The 18,610-nt window shown below is 36.7% G+C and overlaps 3 protein-coding genes and 1 long non-coding RNA gene across 6 annotated transcripts in view; 3 read left to right on the forward strand and 1 right to left on the reverse strand.

The window, feature by feature from the left end:
- On the forward strand, positions 1-14,737 carry LOC141364368 (EF-hand calcium-binding domain-containing protein 4A-like). 2 transcript variants are annotated; one of them, XR_012370117.1, is made up of 13 exons: positions 1-140; positions 3,094-3,329; positions 3,758-3,869; positions 6,770-6,917; positions 7,216-7,362; positions 7,449-7,539; positions 7,657-7,752; positions 7,850-8,037; positions 12,564-12,635; positions 13,045-13,099; positions 14,134-14,213; positions 14,310-14,547; positions 14,640-14,737. XR_012370117.1 is itself a non-coding variant. In XM_073868964.1 (10 exons), exons 2-10 carry the CDS (start codon positions 3,096-3,098, stop codon positions 13,196-13,198), a joined length of 1,242 nt encoding a protein of 413 aa, XP_073725065.1. In that variant the 5' UTR covers positions 1-140; positions 3,094-3,095; the 3' UTR covers positions 13,199-13,858. The 2 variants fall into 2 exon arrangements, 1 of the variants encoding a protein (XP_073725065.1); XM_073868964.1 differs by lacking the exons at positions 14,134-14,213; positions 14,310-14,547; positions 14,640-14,737 and having other exon boundaries at positions 13,045-13,858.
- LOC141364370 (EF-hand calcium-binding domain-containing protein 4B-like) lies at positions 14,468-15,975 on the forward strand. Its single transcript, XM_073868967.1, has 6 exons — positions 14,468-14,769; positions 14,853-14,934; positions 15,185-15,299; positions 15,467-15,574; positions 15,650-15,726; positions 15,821-15,975. The coding sequence occupies exons 1-6, from the start codon at positions 14,598-14,600 to the stop codon at positions 15,903-15,905; spliced, it is 639 nt and encodes a 212-aa protein (XP_073725068.1). The 5' UTR covers positions 14,468-14,597; the 3' UTR covers positions 15,906-15,975.
- LOC141364371 (uncharacterized) overlaps positions 14,799-18,610 on the reverse strand; it is a 5,100-nt gene continuing 1,288 nt past the window's right edge. Inside the window, exons 2-3 of the long non-coding RNA XR_012370119.1 lie at positions 15,076-15,321; positions 14,799-14,936 (exon numbers count right to left, since the gene is read on the reverse strand). This is a non-coding gene — a long non-coding RNA (uncharacterized lncRNA). The remainder of the gene's footprint in view (positions 14,937-15,075; positions 15,322-18,610) is intronic.
- LOC141364369 (CD151 antigen-like) overlaps positions 18,052-18,610 on the forward strand; it is a 12,035-nt gene continuing 11,476 nt past the window's right edge. For both annotated transcript variants that reach the window (XM_073868965.1, XM_073868966.1), the window contains exon 1: positions 18,052-18,212. The gene's annotated coding sequence lies outside the window, so the exon portion shown is untranslated. The remainder of the gene's footprint in view (positions 18,213-18,610) is intronic.

Here is an 18,610-nt window from a genome sequence, read left to right on the forward strand (position 1 = left end):
GTAGTGTTGCGCTTCACGCTCTGGTGCCCTCTGTCGGATGATATTGGCGCTGCTCTGACTCTAGACCTCAGGTGAGACACCTGAGACTGCTGCAGGTGACACGCGCTGTACACCTGAACGAACAACACATTAGAAATCTGGTGAGTATAGTTTTTTGTGTCATTTATTTTGCTTAAGATATTTAATTTCTAAACTATTGTCGTTATGAAAGTGTGTTGGCAGTGCTGACATATGGTATAAATTAAGTATGACACTAACTTTGACCTGTGATCAGTTTTTCACTATTTATTAACCGTGTTTAACAAAACTGTGACAATAATTTATATCATACATGTCATTCTGGTTTCATCTGCCTTGTTTGTTTTTTTTAGAAATAAGGTATTATTTAAAGAACACTGAAGTACCATCCTGGTATATGAATAGTAATCATATTGTTTGGCTGTCAGTTTATAAATGCTATGGTGGTCAATAACACAATGTATTCTGTAATGTTTTCACATTTACTGTCTTGACTATATGAAGTAAGTAATTCCCACACATGTCGGCAAATATATCACATTGTTTTCTTCCTGGTTTTGCTATTCCATAACACATTAATGATTTAAACTTATATTTTCTGTGTGATTTTGGTGGAGCGAGGGAAGTTTAGTGACCTTTGCGTGTGGGAATTGATCTATGGTTTTATTGTCATGCTCATAAAGTTTGACACAAACTCATCCATAATGTCTTGGTTAATATAGGGGACCCTAAAGTGTTTAAACATTATATGCCACAAATAATGTATGAATGCCACTGTGTTACAAAACATTTATTTTTATAAATATGGCATAGGAACACTTTTCAAGCAAAGCATTTCCAAAGTAGAAAGTTGTAATATTTTAGGGGCCATTGCATATTGTAATGAAAATTGAAAATTGTTCGACACTCGTGATTCAAATCATTTATGTTCACTCCGAGCTTATCTGCACGACAGCAGTTTAGATCTAACCGCAATATCAACCATCTATTTATTAGGAAAATATTTCCTGTTGTTCATGTGACCTCTGGTCATTTAGTTTGTGGGTTTTTTTCCTAGACCTCATGGGCGACACGTAATCCTGATTGCTCACGAGCTCTTAGTAATGTCTATGTAAACTCACTCTTTATTTGCATCTTACTTTGTTTCTGTGCACACTCCCTCTTACAAACACACACATACAGTCCCGTCACATGACTTCATCCTGTTCTGCTATATGAGCATCCTGGACAAGAGCAAGACAAAGATTTAGAAAGTTGTGTGTTTGCAGTTTAGAAATCAGATTTCTATGACAGTAAAAGTTTATGGTAGTTTGAGTTAAGGAGAAAGGACTAGCCTAGCAATGTGAATTTGTTTATGGCGTCCGAGGGAGTGTCTGTCTGTCTGTTTACAGTATACTGTACGTCCGGCTTTCCGTGAGAAATTCCCATGTGTTTTGTTGCTATTGGAAACGTGTTTGACACAAACCTAATGCTGATAACACTTTGCATGATGTTTTTAAGATATAGTATATCAAACACATAGGGGCACTTTCCCAGACAGGGTTTAGATTAATCCAGGCCTTAGTTATATTAGGGCATTTGAGTAGTTGTTACAAACAATACTGGCGTACATCTTGAAACAAAACAATGGCACTGATGTATGTTAAGATATGTCAATTCAAGTTGTTTTTAAATGAAGACAGATCAAACATCCATTTTAGTCTGAGACTACAAACCCTGTCTAGTGAATAGTTAGTATTTATGTAATGCATGGGTTGTTTAATTTGATTTTATGTACTTATCATCATTGGATTGTATATTGTGATCAGTATTAAAATGAAACTGTATAAGTTGAGTAAAAACTCAAATTAATCTCATGTGAGTATCACCGTAATCATTCAAACAGGCTGGACATTTACTGAAGGAGGAGTTGTGTTTTCTTTATCACAAAACCAGTCTGATCAAACACAAGCAATTAGTTTGTGGGGAATTAATCCAAGTCTCAGTTTTCCACCTATTGGCATGTGACTAAAAATCCTTTACCTGAAATTTGATATTTGCAGTTTCTCTGAGTCACCGAGTCTCATGACCGAGGTCAGAAAACATTACGGTTGTTTAACATCCTGGTTAACTATTACTCTCTGGCTATTTTAGGAAGCAGGATATTTCAGCATGTCCTACTAATTATGTAACTAATTAACTATGCCAAATTACATATTTAATGTTAAACCCGTAAGTGCAAATATATACATGACCTTCTAAGTCCTCCACCTCAGCATTTGCCTTTACGCATTTGGCAAACACTTCTATCCAAAGTGACACTTTGGTACGTATCACGTACGTATACCTGGAATCAAACCCATGACCATTGCGTTGCTAACACAATGCTTTACCAAGTGACCTACAGGTTCCCCCAACACCATCAATACTGCCTGATAAAACCTTTCTGAACTATGTAAAGCATGGGTCGGGTTAGTAGCTCAGTTTAGAGCAGTGCTTCTCAAATAGTGGGGCGGGACCCCCAGGGGGGGCTCGAAGCGACACCAGGGGGGGGGGGCGCGCGAGACCCCGGGGAAAATAACTTTTACTAAGTGATTTTTTGCACCGTCACTTAAAGACATTACACCCCAATCACGCTGATAAGCCGCTTGAGTTTTTTATTATTATTTATTGATTATATTTAATTTAATTTTTCAGTATCAAATGGTCAAAAAATATTATACTTTAAATAAGGGTTGATTTTTTTTATTTCAGGCAAATTGATGCATTTTAAGTCTTTTTTGTTACAGACTAAAAAACAATGTTAATAAAGTTATTCTTTGATGTAAGTTGATCGATATTTCTTTTTTTGTGTTTTCTTTAATGTTAATAAGGATACAATGTTTTGCAGATGTGTAATTTTATAGACAAATTATACTATTTACAGTCGCGGGCGGAGAGTTGGGGGGGGCGCAAAATGTTTACTTCTTCCTAGGGGGGGCGTGACAGAAAATAATTGAGAAGCACTGGTTTAGAGAAAGGTGCTAGGTCCTCATTAACGCAGAAGATAAAATATTTGTACAGTATTTTCTTATCTCTTTTTCTCTCTCTCTGTAGTTATGTCAAACTGGCTAAGGGACGGTCTGGTGTTGGAAGGGACAGGCAGTGGTCCGATGTCCCCCAACCCCAGACGCCGGAGTCCCTTGCCGGGTCGTATGGCGAGGTTACAGTCACCCAGCAGCGCCGGCCACAGAGCGCCGTCTCCTGCCCGTGACAGTATGAGCAAAGCCAAAGAGTTGTTTGAGCTCTGCGATAAAGAAGGAAAAGGGTTCATCACAAAGAGAGACATGCAGGTGAGACCGGACAGCACAGTGTTGTATGTGTATGTGATCTGTATGGTAAAGATGCCTGCAGAATATTACAGAAAGCTGCTATTATAATACACTCTCAGAAATAAAGGTACAAAAGTTGTCACTGGGACAGTACCCTATCAAAAAGGTGCACCTTTGTACCCAAAGGATGCATATTAGTACTTCAAAGGTACATATTGGCAGTTCAAAGATACATATTTGTACCTAAATGGTACCTATTAGGACCTTTTTTAAAGGGTACTGCTTCAGTGACAGCATTTTACCTTTATTTTTGACACAGAAAAAGCCTCTATTGCAGAATAAATGCACAAATAAACAATTACATTTTTTTCCAAAATCTGGGCAGGTATTGTAATAAATTATATAAAATAAGACGTATAATGAGGTATTTTGGGTGTTTGTTCATCTAGAGGTTACAGGTCGAGTTGCCGCTCTCTTCGGAGCAGTTGGAGTCTGTGTTCGACGGTCTGGACAGAGGGAAAAATGGATTCCTGACACCCCTCGAATTTCACACGGGTTTAGGTCAGTGTCTGTATATCCCACAATGCACCAGGACTCATGGTTTATCATTTGATTGGACTGCTAAAAGGTTTAATATAGATAAAAAAATCAAACGAAATTAGATTAGAATTAGAATAAAAATAACCTGCACTGTAAAAAATAAGCATTTTTGTCAAATCAACATATATTTTTGTTACTTTAACCCATAAAATAAGTAAAACAATTTCAACTTGATTTTATAAGTTATGTCAACTTTTCACAAGCCAAAACTTAAAATAGTAGGTTGAATTGACTTGCAAAACCTGTATTATTTTTACAGTGTTAGGTCAGTAGCTTTATAGATTTACTATACTGTACCAATGATGTATAAAGCATTTACTAGGCTGTTTGAAAAGAGCGTCAATATAAATTTAGGGGAATTATAAAAATACCATTTAAAAAAGATAAGGGCAAGGACAAACATAGATGTATATCTGTCAAAAATGTGAAGTTGGTATAATTTTGACAAGAAATTAAGATCATTGTGTACATTTAAAATGAAAAATATAAGGTGGTAAATAGTTATATAATTTAAGTTTTAATTATTTGTCTACACTGTTAAAAAAAAATATGCAGCATTTTTGTCAAATCAACACATATTTTTATGTTACTTTAACGCAGTGCTTCTCAAATAGTGGGGCGGGACCCCCAGGGGGGGGGCTCGAAGTGACACCAGGGGGGGCGCGCGAGACCCCAGGGAAAATACTTATTCAGGAAGTTATTTTTTTGCACTGTCACTTAAAGACATTACACCCCAATCACGCTGATAAGCCGCTTGAGTTTTTATTATTATTTATTGATTATATTTAATTTAATTTTTCAGTATCAAATGGTCAAAAAATATTATACTTTAAATAAGGATTGGTTTTTTTTTTCAGGCAAATTGATGCATTTTAAGTCTTTTTTGTTACAGACTAAAAAACAATGTTAATAAAGTTATTCTTTGTTGTAAGTTGATTGATATTTCTATTTTTGTGTTTTCTTTAATGTTAATAAGGATACAATGTTTTGCAGATGTGTCATTTTATAGACAAATTATACTATTTATAGTCGCGGTGGAGAGTTGGGGGGCGCACAATGTTTACTTCTTCCTAGGGGGGCGTGACAGAAAATAATTGAGAAGCACTGATTTAACGTAAAAATAAGTTAGATTTTTTTTTACTTGATTTTATAAGTTATGTCAACTTATCACAAACTAAAACTTAAAATAGCAGGTTGAATTGACTTGCAAAATCAAGTTGTTTTAACTTTTTTAACATTGTATGTGAAATGATTCACTGAAAAAATGATTCATTCAATTTACTCAATTTTTTTAAGGTAAGTGGTCGCAATCAATTTATTTAAGCTACATTTAAACAACAACAAAAAACTAGAAAAGCAAAACAAAACAAAAAACTTTTGTTTAAATGTAGATTAAATAAATTGATTGCAACCACTTACCTTAAAAAGTTTAGTAAATTGAATTAATATTTTTTTCAGTGTTTTATGGCATGGAATGCAAATTTAGTAATTATGTGTAGACAGACCCCTTCACGGTTCACGTCACAGGCGGTTTCCACTGCGCATGTCGGGGTCAGAAAAGCCATTACAGCAGATTGAGTTGCGTATTATTCGGTATCGTCAACAATGCCTACTTACGTTGTGGGCTGTGAAAATCGCACCAGGTCTTCTGTTAAGTTTTCGCGATTCATGCAGAATCTTAAAAACAAAAAAGTACAACATCTGTGGCTGCAAGCAATGAACTTGCAGACTGGAACAATGCAAAGATCAAAGAGGCTTGTGTTTGTAGTGCTCACTTCATTTGAGATTTATCAGCCCTGTTAGATTAAATTATAAAGCCTGGATGGTATGAACAGTTTGACCCCATGCTGCGCGCGCACCCCATAGTCATTCAATGTTTACAAACCTTGAAGGGGTCTATAAGTTTTTAACACTTTACAACAATGTTGTGTTTGTTAACATTAGCAAATGCATTAGCTAATATGCTAATGCATATTTTTTTATCCAATCTTTGTTTTTGTCTAGTAAGGAACGTGATGCTTTTTAAATAATGGTAAAAAGAGAGAAAGTATAATAAGGCTTCAGCCTACACCCTTTTCAATAAATATGTGTATAACATAAATGTGACCATAAATTTTAAAAAATTGAGATTTATACAAAATCTAAACGCTGCAAATAAGACAAGCTTTCCATTGATGTATGGTTTGATAGGACAATATTTGGCCAAGATATAACTATTTGAAAATATATAATCTGTTGGTGCAAATAAATAAAAATATTAAGAAAATCGCCTTTAAAGTTGTCCAAATGAAGTCCTTGGAAATGGCATCCACTGACAAAAATAAAGTTTTGATATATTTACATTAGTAAAGTTACAAAATATCTTCATAGCACAATCTTTACTTAAAGGCGGAGTCCATGATGTTTGAAAGCCAATGATGATATTTGAAATCACCTAAACAAACACACCCCTACCCCAATAGAATCTGAACCTTCTGTTGATAGACCCGCCCCGCACATACGCAACCCGACATTTGATTTGATTTGATTGGCTATAAGTGTGTTTTGGTAGTCGGCCCGTCTCCTTTTCCAACGCGTTTTTCAAACATCGTGGACTCCGCCTTTAATATAAAAGAAAAATTGATCATTTTGATCCCTAAAATGTATTGTTGGCTTTTGCTATTGTTGGTTTTGTTGTCCAGGGTGACACATTATTACGAAAAATGTTCTATATCGGCTTAAAAATAAATGTGATTGTAGCATAACACTGTTTGAAACATCTAGCAATACATGCTGAATACTACTGCACATATTATTTAAAAATAGTATGCCGTATATATAATGCAGTACACAAGTATACACGGCCTCTCTGTCTGTCACAGGAGAGCTTTTTGGTCTTGAGCCGGAGGAGCGAGCGAGAAGCGGTGAAGAAGAGAGAGTCGAGGAGGAGGAGGAGGAGCGCTTTGAACCTGCAGAGATCAGATTCACACAAATCCTCATGGAGCTGGGAGCTGATAAACTCTTTAGAGAGTGAGTAAACATACATACCAGAGATAAATGATAATAAATAACTGTGCTTGTCTGTTGGACTTTAGATCTTTATGTATTTAACTCACTGTTATTGTTTAAACTTGAGCTCAAGATTGACTGAGAGCACAAAACAGACTCGACACCGATCTTTATGTCTTATTATGGCGTAGTGTTGGTTTTATTTTATATCATCAGAAATGCATTTTTCTAACAACACCGTTTAGCAGCACCTTAACCTATATATCGCTTTGACTTTTTATTATGAATACTTCAAAGATATACTATGTGTGTATATTAGTCAGAGGGAGTTGTGCAGTCTTTGGTGTGAGCTCCGGCGAGACAAACCTGAGCTCTTGAGCGCGCTGGAGGAGGTCCTGTCCTACACAGTGTCTCATCTTCAGGACGCCCTCAAAGAGAGAGACAACCTAGAGCAGACACTACGCAGGTCAGACGTCCATTTGTACCCAATGCTGTCCGTTTGAGATGAATGATGTGACTGATGTCTGACAAATGTGTTTCAATGTCCTGCAGGAGAGAAGAAGACCATGACCAAGTGGTTCGGTCAATGTTTGAAGACATGGAGAGTCAGTTAAAAGAGGAGAGAGAGAAACGACAAGCACTGGTAGGATTGAGGATGATGGAATTGATAATGGTGATGTTTATTGTGAGGGTGATTAATGATGGTGATGTTTATGACGATGCATTTTGGTGATGATGTGATGTCGGTCTGTTGATGAAGGACAGTGTAAGGGAGGGAGACATAAAAGAGCATCTACTTCAGGAACTGAGGACAAGAGAACAGGAACTGGAGTTCACTCTCACCAAACAGAGAGAGGTACAAACTTTATTCATCATCAGCGCTTTATTCATCATCAGAGCTTTACTATCAAAGCATATGAAGCTCTCGCTCACCTTTGTTTGAATGTGTGTAGCTGGAGAGCAGGATCAGCGCTTTGACTAGCGATCAGGTCGAGGTTCGTATTCAGAACCGCAAACTGCAGCACATCAACCAGGAGCTTCAGGAGCAGCTCGATGAGAGCCGTGAAGAGCTACAGCAGGCTCTGAATCAACTACAGCAGCTGCAGAGCAACATCAAACACCAGGAGAAGGGCAAAGAAAGGTGTGTCTGATAGATTCAACCATTAACAGATTCAATGACTGACAGATTCAATGACTGACAGATTCAACAACTGACAGATTCAACAACTGACAGATTCAACAACTGACAGATTCACTGACTGACAGATTTATTGACAGACAGATTCATTGACTGACAGATTCAACAACTGACAGATTCATTGATCGACTGATTCAATGATTTATAGACTCATTCACTGACAGATTCAACAACTGACAGATTCATTGACTGAAAGGTTAATTTACTGACAGATTCAACAATTGACAGATTCTTTGATTGACAGATTCACTGACTGACAGATTCACTGACTGACAGATTCACTGACTGACAGATTCATTGACTGACAGATTCATTGACTGACAGATTCAACAACTGACAGATTTATTGATCGATTTATTCAATGATTTATAGACTCATTCACTGACAGATTCAACAACTGACAGATTCATTGATCGATTGATTCAATGATTTATAGACTCATTCACTGACAGATTCAACAACTGACAGTTTCACTGACTCACGGATTCATTGACTGACAGATTCATTGACGGACAGATTCATTGACTGACAAATTCATTGACTGACAGATTCACTGACTGACAGATTCACTGACTGACAGATTCATTGACTGACAGATTCATTGACGGACAGATTTATTGACTGACAAATTCATTGACTGACAAATTCATTGACTGACAGATTCATTGACTGACAGATTCACTGACTGACAGATTCAACGACTGACAGATTCAACGACTGACAGATTCAACGACTGACAGATTCAACGACTGACAGATTCAACGACTGACAGATTCAACGACTGACAGATTCAACGACTGACAGATTCAACGACTGACAGATTCAACGACTGACAGATTCAACGACTGACAGATTCAACGACTGACAGATTCAACGACTGACAGATTTATTGACTGACAGATTTATTGACTGACAGATTCATTGACTGACAGATTCATTGACTGACAGATTTATTGACTCACAGATTCAATGACTCACAGATTCATTGACTGACAGATTCACTGACTGACAGATTCACTGACTGACAGATTCATTGACTGACAGATTCATTGACGGACAGATTTATTGACTGACAAATTCATTGACTGACAAATTCATTGACTGACAGATTCATTGACTGACAGATTCACTGACTGACAGATTCACTGACTGACAGATTCACTGACTGACAGATTCAACGACTGACAGATTCAACGACTGACAGATTCAACGACTGACAGATTCAACGACTGACAGATTCAACGACTGACAGATTCAACGACTGACAGATTCAACGACTGACAGATTAATTGATCCACAGATTAATTGACTGACAGATTCATTGACTGACAGATTCATTGACTGACAGATTTATTGACTCACAGATTCATTGACTGACAGATTCATTGACTGACAGATTCATTGACTGACAGATTCAATGACTCACAGATTCATTGACTGACAGATTCATTGACTGACAGATTCATTGACTGACAGATTCATTGACTGACAGATTCAATGACTGACAGATTCACTGACTGACAGATTCATTGACTGACAGATTCAATGACTGACAGATTCACTGACTGACAGATTCACCGACTGACAAATTCACTGACTGACCGATTCATTGACTGACAGATTCATTGACTCACAGATTAATTGATCCACAGATTCATTGACTGACAGATTCATTGACTGACAGATTCATTGACTGACAGATTCATTGACTGACAGATTCAATGACTGACAGATTCACTGACTGACAGATTCACCGACTGACAAATTCACTGACTGACCGATTCATTGACTGACAGATTCATTGACTCACAGATTAATTGATCCACAGATTCATTGACTGACAGATTCATTGACTGACAGATTCATTGACTCACAGATTAATTGATCCACAGATTAATTGACTGACAGATTCATTGACTGACAGATTAATTGACTGACAGATTCACTGACTGACAGATTCACTGACTGACAGATTCATTGACTGACAGATTCATTGACGGACAGATTTATTGACTGACAAATTCATTGACTGACAAATTCATTGACTGACAGATTCATTGACTGACAGATTCAATGACTGACACATTAATTGACTGACAGATTCAACGACTGACAGATTCAACGACTGACAGATTCAACGACTGACAGATTCAACAACTGACAGATTCAACAACTGACAGATTCACTGACTTACAGATTCAACGACTGACAGATTTATTGACTGACAGATTCATTGACTGACAGATTTATTGACTCACAGATTCAATGACTCACAGATTCAATGACTCACAGATTCATTGACTGACAGATTCATTGACTGACAGATTCATTGACTGACAGATTCATTGACTGACAGATTCATTGACTGACAGATTCATTGACTGACAGATTCATTGACTGACAGATTCATTGACTGACAGATTCATTGACTGACAGATTCAATGACTGACAGATTCACCGACTGACAGATTCACTGACTGACCGATTCATTGACTGACAGATTCATTGACTCACAGATTAATTGATCCACAGATTCATTGACTGACAGATTCATTGACTGACAGATTCATTGACTGACAGATTCATTGACTGACAGATTCAATGACTGACAGATTCACTGACTGACAGATTCACTGACTGACAGATTCACCGACTGACAAATTCACCGACTGACCGATTCATTGACTGACAGATTCATTGACTCACAGATTAATTGATCCACAGATTCATTGACTGACAGATTCATTGACTGACAGATTCATTGACTCACAGATTAATTGATCCACAGATTAATTGACTGACAGATTCATTGACTGACAGATTAATTGACTGACAGATTTATTGACTGACAAATTCACTGACTGACAGATTCAACGACTGACAGATTCAACGACTGACAGATTCATTGACTGACAGATTCATTGACTGACAGATTCACTGACTGACAGATTCACTGACTGACAGATTCAATGACTGACAGATTCACTGACTGACAGATTCATTGACTGACAGATTCATTGACTGACAAATTCACTGACTGACAGATTCACTGACTGACAGATTCACTGACTGACAGATTCATTGACTGACAGATTTATTGGATTTATTGACTGACAGATTCATTGACTGACAATTTCATTGACTGACAGATCCATTGACTGACAGATTCACTGACTGACAGATTCATTTACTGAGAGATTCATTGACTGACGGGTTTATTGACTGACAATTTTCATTGACTGACAATTTCATTGACTGACAATTTCATTGACTGACAGATTCACTGACTGACAGATTCACTGACTGACAGATTCAACGACTGACAGATTCAACGACTGACAGATTCAACGACTGACAGATTCAACGACTGACAGATTCAACGACTGACAGATTCAACGACTGACAGATTCAACGACTGACAGATTTATTGACTGACAGATTCATTGACTGACAGATTTATTGACTCACAGATTCAATGACTCACAGATTCAATGACTCACAGATTCATTGACTGACAGATTCATTGACTGACAGATTCATTGACTGACAGATTCATTGACTGACAGATTCATTGACTGACAGATTCATTGACTGACAGATTCATTGACTGACAGATTCATTGACTGACAGATTCATTGACTGACAGATTCAATGACTGACAGATTCACCGACTGACAAATTCACTGACTGACCGATTCATTGACTGACAGATTCATTGACTCACAGATTAATTGATCCACAGATTCATTGACTGACAGATTCATTGACTGACAGATTCATTGACTGACAGATTCATTGACTGACAGATTCAATGACTGACAGATTCACTGACTGACAGATTCACTGACTGACAGATTCACCGACTGACAAATTCACCGACTGACCGATTCATTGACTGACAGATTCATTGACTCACAGATTAATTGATCCACAGATTCATTGACTGACAGATTCATTGACTGACAGATTCATTGACTCACAGATTAATTGATCCACAGATTAATTGACTGACAGATTCATTGACTGACAGATTAATTGACTGACAGATTTATTGACTGACAAATTCACTGACTGACAGATTCAACGACTGACAGATTCAACGACTGACAGATTCATTGACTGACAGATTCATTGACTGACAGATTCACTGACTGACAGATTCACTGACTGACAGATTCAATGACTGACAGATTCACTGACTGACAGATTCATTGACTGACAGATTCATTGACTGACAAATTCACTGACTGACAGATTCACTGACTGACAGATTCACTGACTGACAGATTCATTGACTGACAGATTTATTGGATTTATTGACTGACAGATTAAATTATTTACAGATTCAATAACTGACAGATTTCATTGACTGACTGACTGATATGATCTAAACTCATATTATCCTTTCTATATTATATTCAAAATTGTATCATTATATTAAAATGATCCCTGACTATTTCTCACTCCAGAGAAGTCCTAAAAGTTTCCAGAAACATGCAGAAGGAGCGGGAAAGTCTCATAAAACAACTTGAACTGCTCAGGTAAAGCAACTTGTGTGTCCTGATCTCACCTGTAATATGCAATGCAATGTGTGTACACTGTAGTATTCATGTCTGTAAAGCAGTTCTGTACTATAGCATCTCCTTTAAGCCATCTTATCTGAGAGATAAGGCCACAGGAACTGGCCAATCAAAACACAAGTGACTATTTCCTGACAACTAACAGATGTTCTTATTGATAACTAATGTGAGTGGTTATCTCAGAAGTCGTAAAGCTTTATGATAAATAAACAATCCAAACATAATGGTTTAGTAGGGGACAGCACCAGATAGCACCAGAGGAGTATGTACAAATATGTAATATTTTCTTCCACTAAAGCTGTTCATAGAAACATGAAATTACTAAAATGTTTATTTGCAATTATATTAACTCTCTATTTCTGTCTCTCAGGGATATGAACAAGCGTCTTCGGGATGATAAAGACGTCCACCAGGCTCAGAAGATGGTTAGTCTAAAACATCCCTTCATGTCCCCCACCCCTTATCCGCCGTGCCGCTGCATACACACCATCTCACCGTGGCCACACTCGGTTTACCCGTATTAAACTTGTCTGTCTACTTGCCAAAGTAGCATTACCCACAATGCACTGCTCCAGTGCAGTTAAATGTGAATGGATACTTTCAGCTGGATGTGATTCACTGGGTTTCTTTAAAACCCACGTTCTCTCGGTTACTGGATGAAGACGGCCACAAGCTCTTCTGGAAAATGACACGTTTAATGCAATCATAAACATATTTTTGGGAGGATTTGGTCCATTGGTCAGGAACAAGGAATGATTTCAAGGAAACTGAAAAGGATGACGTGTGCCATGATCGCTTGTGGAACATTTGGAACATAAATCATCTCAATGAAACGGGTCACATTTGGAGACTGACTGTTACATAAGTAACTAATTCTTAAAAAAAAACATGTACTTTTTATATATGGTCAACTTCTGCTTAGATTTATAACTTTAAATAAATCAGCATAAATTAGATTTTTATAATTTCCCATAATCAGGGAATGACGTCAGAACCTCTTATTATATTTTTTGTAATTAAGCATCATTTTATTTTATAGTTTCTTCTTAATTTTACCGATGTGTCATATGGCAATGTATTTTTTTCTTTAATGATTCAATAAGAACAAACAAGAAATGATCTGAAGCTAAACAATGTTGTGAATTATTGTAACTGTGAACAATAAAAATGTTTATTTATCTTGATCTTCATCACTCTGGATGATTCAGTACACACACACATTTACATACAAAATAAAATTTTAAAGAAATTAAAAGACAAAATTAAAATTTTTAAGCTTATCCCAATAATATTGTTCTTTAAAATATTTATACTATAAATATTATACTAATAAAATATCATAATGTTTATTTCAAAACATTATCTGGACACAGTATAGACATAAAGAAACGTATGTTAAAATAAATATTATTATATTAAAGCTATTTCATAATATTTAATATTTTATACTCTTCCTCAGATAGACGAAGTGATGAAACCTTCACAGAGGAGAGAATCAATACTAGGAAACTATTTTCAACCAAGAAAATCAGCAAAGAGGTCAGCAAATCATCTATGTATTTCATTCCTAATATTTTTTGCTATATTAAACGTAATTCAACATCAGATAAACACAAAATCTTGTGAATTTTAAAGACATCTGAAGGCAATCTCTATGGATGAGCTCGACGAGGACTCTGACAGCTCACTAACAAATTCACGTCCAAAAAGACTCTCGACAGCCGAAGATACAGAAGAAGAAACTTACAATACTTACAATCGGTCCGAAAAAATCACGGTAAAAATGTTCACAATGTAAAAAGATTTATATTAATTTTACAAATTTAACCACAGGTGTCTCTTAGATGCAAAAGATGAACCTGGGATCATATGGGTGACACACATTTTTTGTAACTTCACCTTCAAATACAAATAAAAATATTTATGCATTTGCATAAAGACCTCTTTCTCTCTCTGTTTCTCAAGAAGGGGGTGGTGTGTGACCCACAGCGTGTGTTTAAGGTTGTGTTTTTGGGAAACTCAGGAGTAGGAAAGAGTTCATTCATCCAGCATTATACCAGAGGTCAATTTCCCAACAACATGGCTTCAACTGTAGGTAAGATGCTTGGGTCACGCAATCACACCTTGATTTACCTGTAACCCACCTGAGACACATGGCCTGTCATGTTTGATTGACAGGGATGGATTTCCAGGTGAAGACTGTGATGCTGGACTCCACACCTGTCGCTCTGCAGCTGTGGGACACCGCAGGACAAGAAAGGTCTAGATAAAAAAATTAAGTTGTTTTGTGTTATTTATCGCTTTGAGCATCATAACTAAAAACCGTAAAAGGATATTTTTTTTCATTTAAAATTTTTAAAATAGCCTAAAGGTAATTTTGGGAAAAATTGGCATTGCATACCAGGTGTTTGAAGTGGAGGGGTTGCAAAAAGAGGGCTTAGTGATCCACAGTTCCTCTGGAGTAGTTAACAACCCTAAAAATGATTGACAGCTGTATTTTTCGGCATCAGATTCCACAGCATCACCCAGCAGTACTTTCGCAAGGCGGATGGAATCGTTGCCATGTATGATGTCACCCAAGAGACGACTTTCACGGCTGTCCGCCATTGGCTGGACCAAGTGCAGGTGAGCTCCAGGAGTAAAGTACCTAAAGGATAAAAAACCAGCATGGACTGGTTACGTAATACAGAATGACAACACTGATATGCAAATTCACAGTGCTTTGCATAGACATCAGTGTGTAACTTTGATTTAAGGTTTACTTTGTTTGTGTGTGTGTGTGTGATTGGCAGGAAAAGATGGCAGAGGAGGCGTGTCTAATGTTGCTAGGCAATAAGACAGACCTGGCCACCCATGATACGAGACAGGTGACCAGACCACAGGGCAAGAAGTTGGCAGAGGTGAGAAATGACCCAGTTGCACATTTTTGACTATTTTGAATGCACACTTAGCATTGATGTGATTTGTGTTGACAGCACTACCAGGCCCAGTTCTTTGAGTGCAGTGCTAAAAACAAACAGCAGGTGGAGGAGGCCATGGTTCACCTGACCAGGTGTCAATCTCTTTTACATTTAAAATGAAAATGTAATTTTACAAATGCAAACGAGTGATGAGGTTTTAAAGTTTATTTATTTCTGCATCATCAGGTTTCTCGCCTTGCAACAAGATAAGCAGTGCGAGTCAGCGCTACAACTGGAAACCTCAACCAATAGAGGGCGCTGCTGCAAATAAAACGACATATATGAATCATGTCTGACGTCACATTAATAAACTCTCCTGTAAATTTGTAAAACAATCAACACCAGAAGAATCATAGGATTTTTATTCATTCATGCTGTAGCATGATCTGTTTTAACATCTTTTTATATCCCAAAAAATGATAAAGGCCCCATGAGTATTTATATTTTTTTATAATAATAGTTTTTTGAAGCATCCCACATGAAAAGTCGTATGCTTATTATTATTATTTAATACAGTAATATAATTGTAATGTATATTATTATTATTATATATATATTATATATGATATATTATTATTGTAATTATTACACTTTAGTATTCTGTCAGTATTTTCTGTATGGTATACTATGGTATTGTGTAGTATTACTTATGGCACATAATACTAATAAGTTAATTAGTATACTTTTAATTAAGTTTAAATGCCCTGAAGCACTTTACTATAGTAAAGTATGCTGAATTTTTTTTTTTGTATTATATCGTATTATCTATTTACATTTATGTATTTAGCATGTACTTTTATCCAAAATGCCTTACAGTGCATTTAAGCTATACATTTGATCAGTATGTGTGTTGTCTGGGATTTAAAACCCACTGCTAATGCAATGCTCAACCCAGGGCCGGTTTTTGCTATGGGCAATGTGGGCGAACGCCCAGGGCGCAATCTATGTGAGGGCGCACGAGCGCATTAAAAAAAACCCAAAAAAACATCAAGCGGTTTTTTAGACTAACGCTCATTTCCATGTCAAGTTAGTGCTGAGAGTCTATACACAGGTTGTGTGCGTGTCAGAAGAGGCACGGGAGAAAGGGGCGGGCCAACTTGCGACTGCAAATCGCTCGCTCGGCTTATGTGGGGCGAGCGAGGGATAGACTGATCCCAGGCCAGAGGCCACACACAACACAAACTGCTGCGTCTGCTTCCAAATAAATTGTATTTTTCATTCCTAAAATTAACATAGACCCATATACCTACGAACATGTTATCAATTGGATTTTGTGGGAAAAAAATCTGTAGAGTCATCTACTACGTGACCACGTCACGTGACACCGGTTGATTGACAGGCGAACGGACGTTGCTGTTGGCAAAATGTAATGCAAAGTTAATGATGTCGAGTCTTCATCATCATCACGCCATGGATCGAATTAAAAGACCAAAGAAGCCATAAGTTGCCCAGATCAGAAAAAGAAGAAAAGAAGATGAGGAAAAATTATAAAGATAAAGGTATGCCGATTTCTATAAGTGACGACGTGAGTGACAGTAGGAAATAGGCTAACGTTATTTATATTAGCCTCGCCCTCTTGCTAATATGTTGCTATTAGCCACAGAACACGACTGTTTTTTTGGTTTTAGTTTTGCTGAACTAGCAACTATTAGAATTGAGGCACCATGTCATGCAACTAAATTCACCCATAGGCAACACAAAGTCTAGTTTGTGTTTGCAACACAACAAGTGCAAACTCACACAGACCTCCTGACTGTGTCCTTTTTTATTGCTATATAAACTATATGTGAACTTAAATAACTTCTAATATAAATTGACATGCCATTTTGTAAGCTACACAGTGATAGCTTTTAAAAAAATAAGTAGTGTATGCTTAGCATTTGTTAACATCCTATAAACTAATAAAATATGTTTTATGGTCATTTAAATTGGGTAACTGATGCATGTGTGATGTAAGTGTATCTAACTTACATATTGGATCTTAATTGTAAATTCAGGGGCACTTCTGAAATATTTTGGAGTTAGAGCACCCACTGTGTGTGTGTTTATATACTGTATTACATTTATTTATATTGTTTTTCTCTGTTCTTGTTACCTTTTTGTATTTAAGATTATATATAATAAAATAATACATGTTGGTGGCGGGATTTGGGTGTAATTTTGTTTTCTGGGGGCGGCGAAGGGATGGTTCGCCCAGGGCGTAAATCTAGCCAGGACCGCCACTGGCTCAACCAACTGGAAACGCAAAATAAAGGTTATTTTTATATTAATGTCTCCTTCATTACACTCTATACTTACAGATAAATGCAACTTTAGATCTCTATTATCAACATCTGTATTATTTTTCTTGTTATGATGTTTTTGGGGTTATTATGAGGCATAACGACAACGCCCTCTCTCGGTCTGCACGTATGCTAATAGTGCCGCGCGCTCCCCGCGCGCCCTCGCAAGACACCAGGCGCGCGCGGGCACAGCCTACAGCGAACACAACTTGCAAAAGGACACGAGAAAAACTTTACTCAAACTTCATTTAACAAATCAGATTATTTTCATCAAACGCTTTTAATTGTTTCATAAGGTGAGTAAAGCGTGATTTACTTTATTACGTTTGTTTTTTTGGTAATGAATACGCAGCATTTGTATAATAATTTGATTTATAAGATTTTGCAAAATATTTAATTTTAACAACAAATATTTTAGTGTTTTAAATGTATGTTATCCTTTAAAAAAACATACTTAAAAATGTTTCACATCAAGGCGACCTAAAGCCTTATATCTGAGTAAAAATATATTTATTTAAAGGTATAGTTCACCCAAAAATGAAAGTTCTGTCATCATTTACTTACTCTCATGTTGTAACAAATCTGTATAAATTTCTATGTTTAGTTGAACACAAAGGAAATTTTTTTGAGGAATGTTTGTAACCAAACCAGTGAGCCCCATTTACTTCTATAGTATAGAATAAAATAATACTAT

The sequence above is a fragment of the Misgurnus anguillicaudatus genome, chromosome 6, assembly GCF_027580225.2.
Source record: "Misgurnus anguillicaudatus chromosome 6, ASM2758022v2, whole genome shotgun sequence".
In the NCBI taxonomy this organism is placed as follows: Eukaryota; Metazoa; Chordata; class Actinopteri; order Cypriniformes; family Cobitidae; genus Misgurnus; species Misgurnus anguillicaudatus.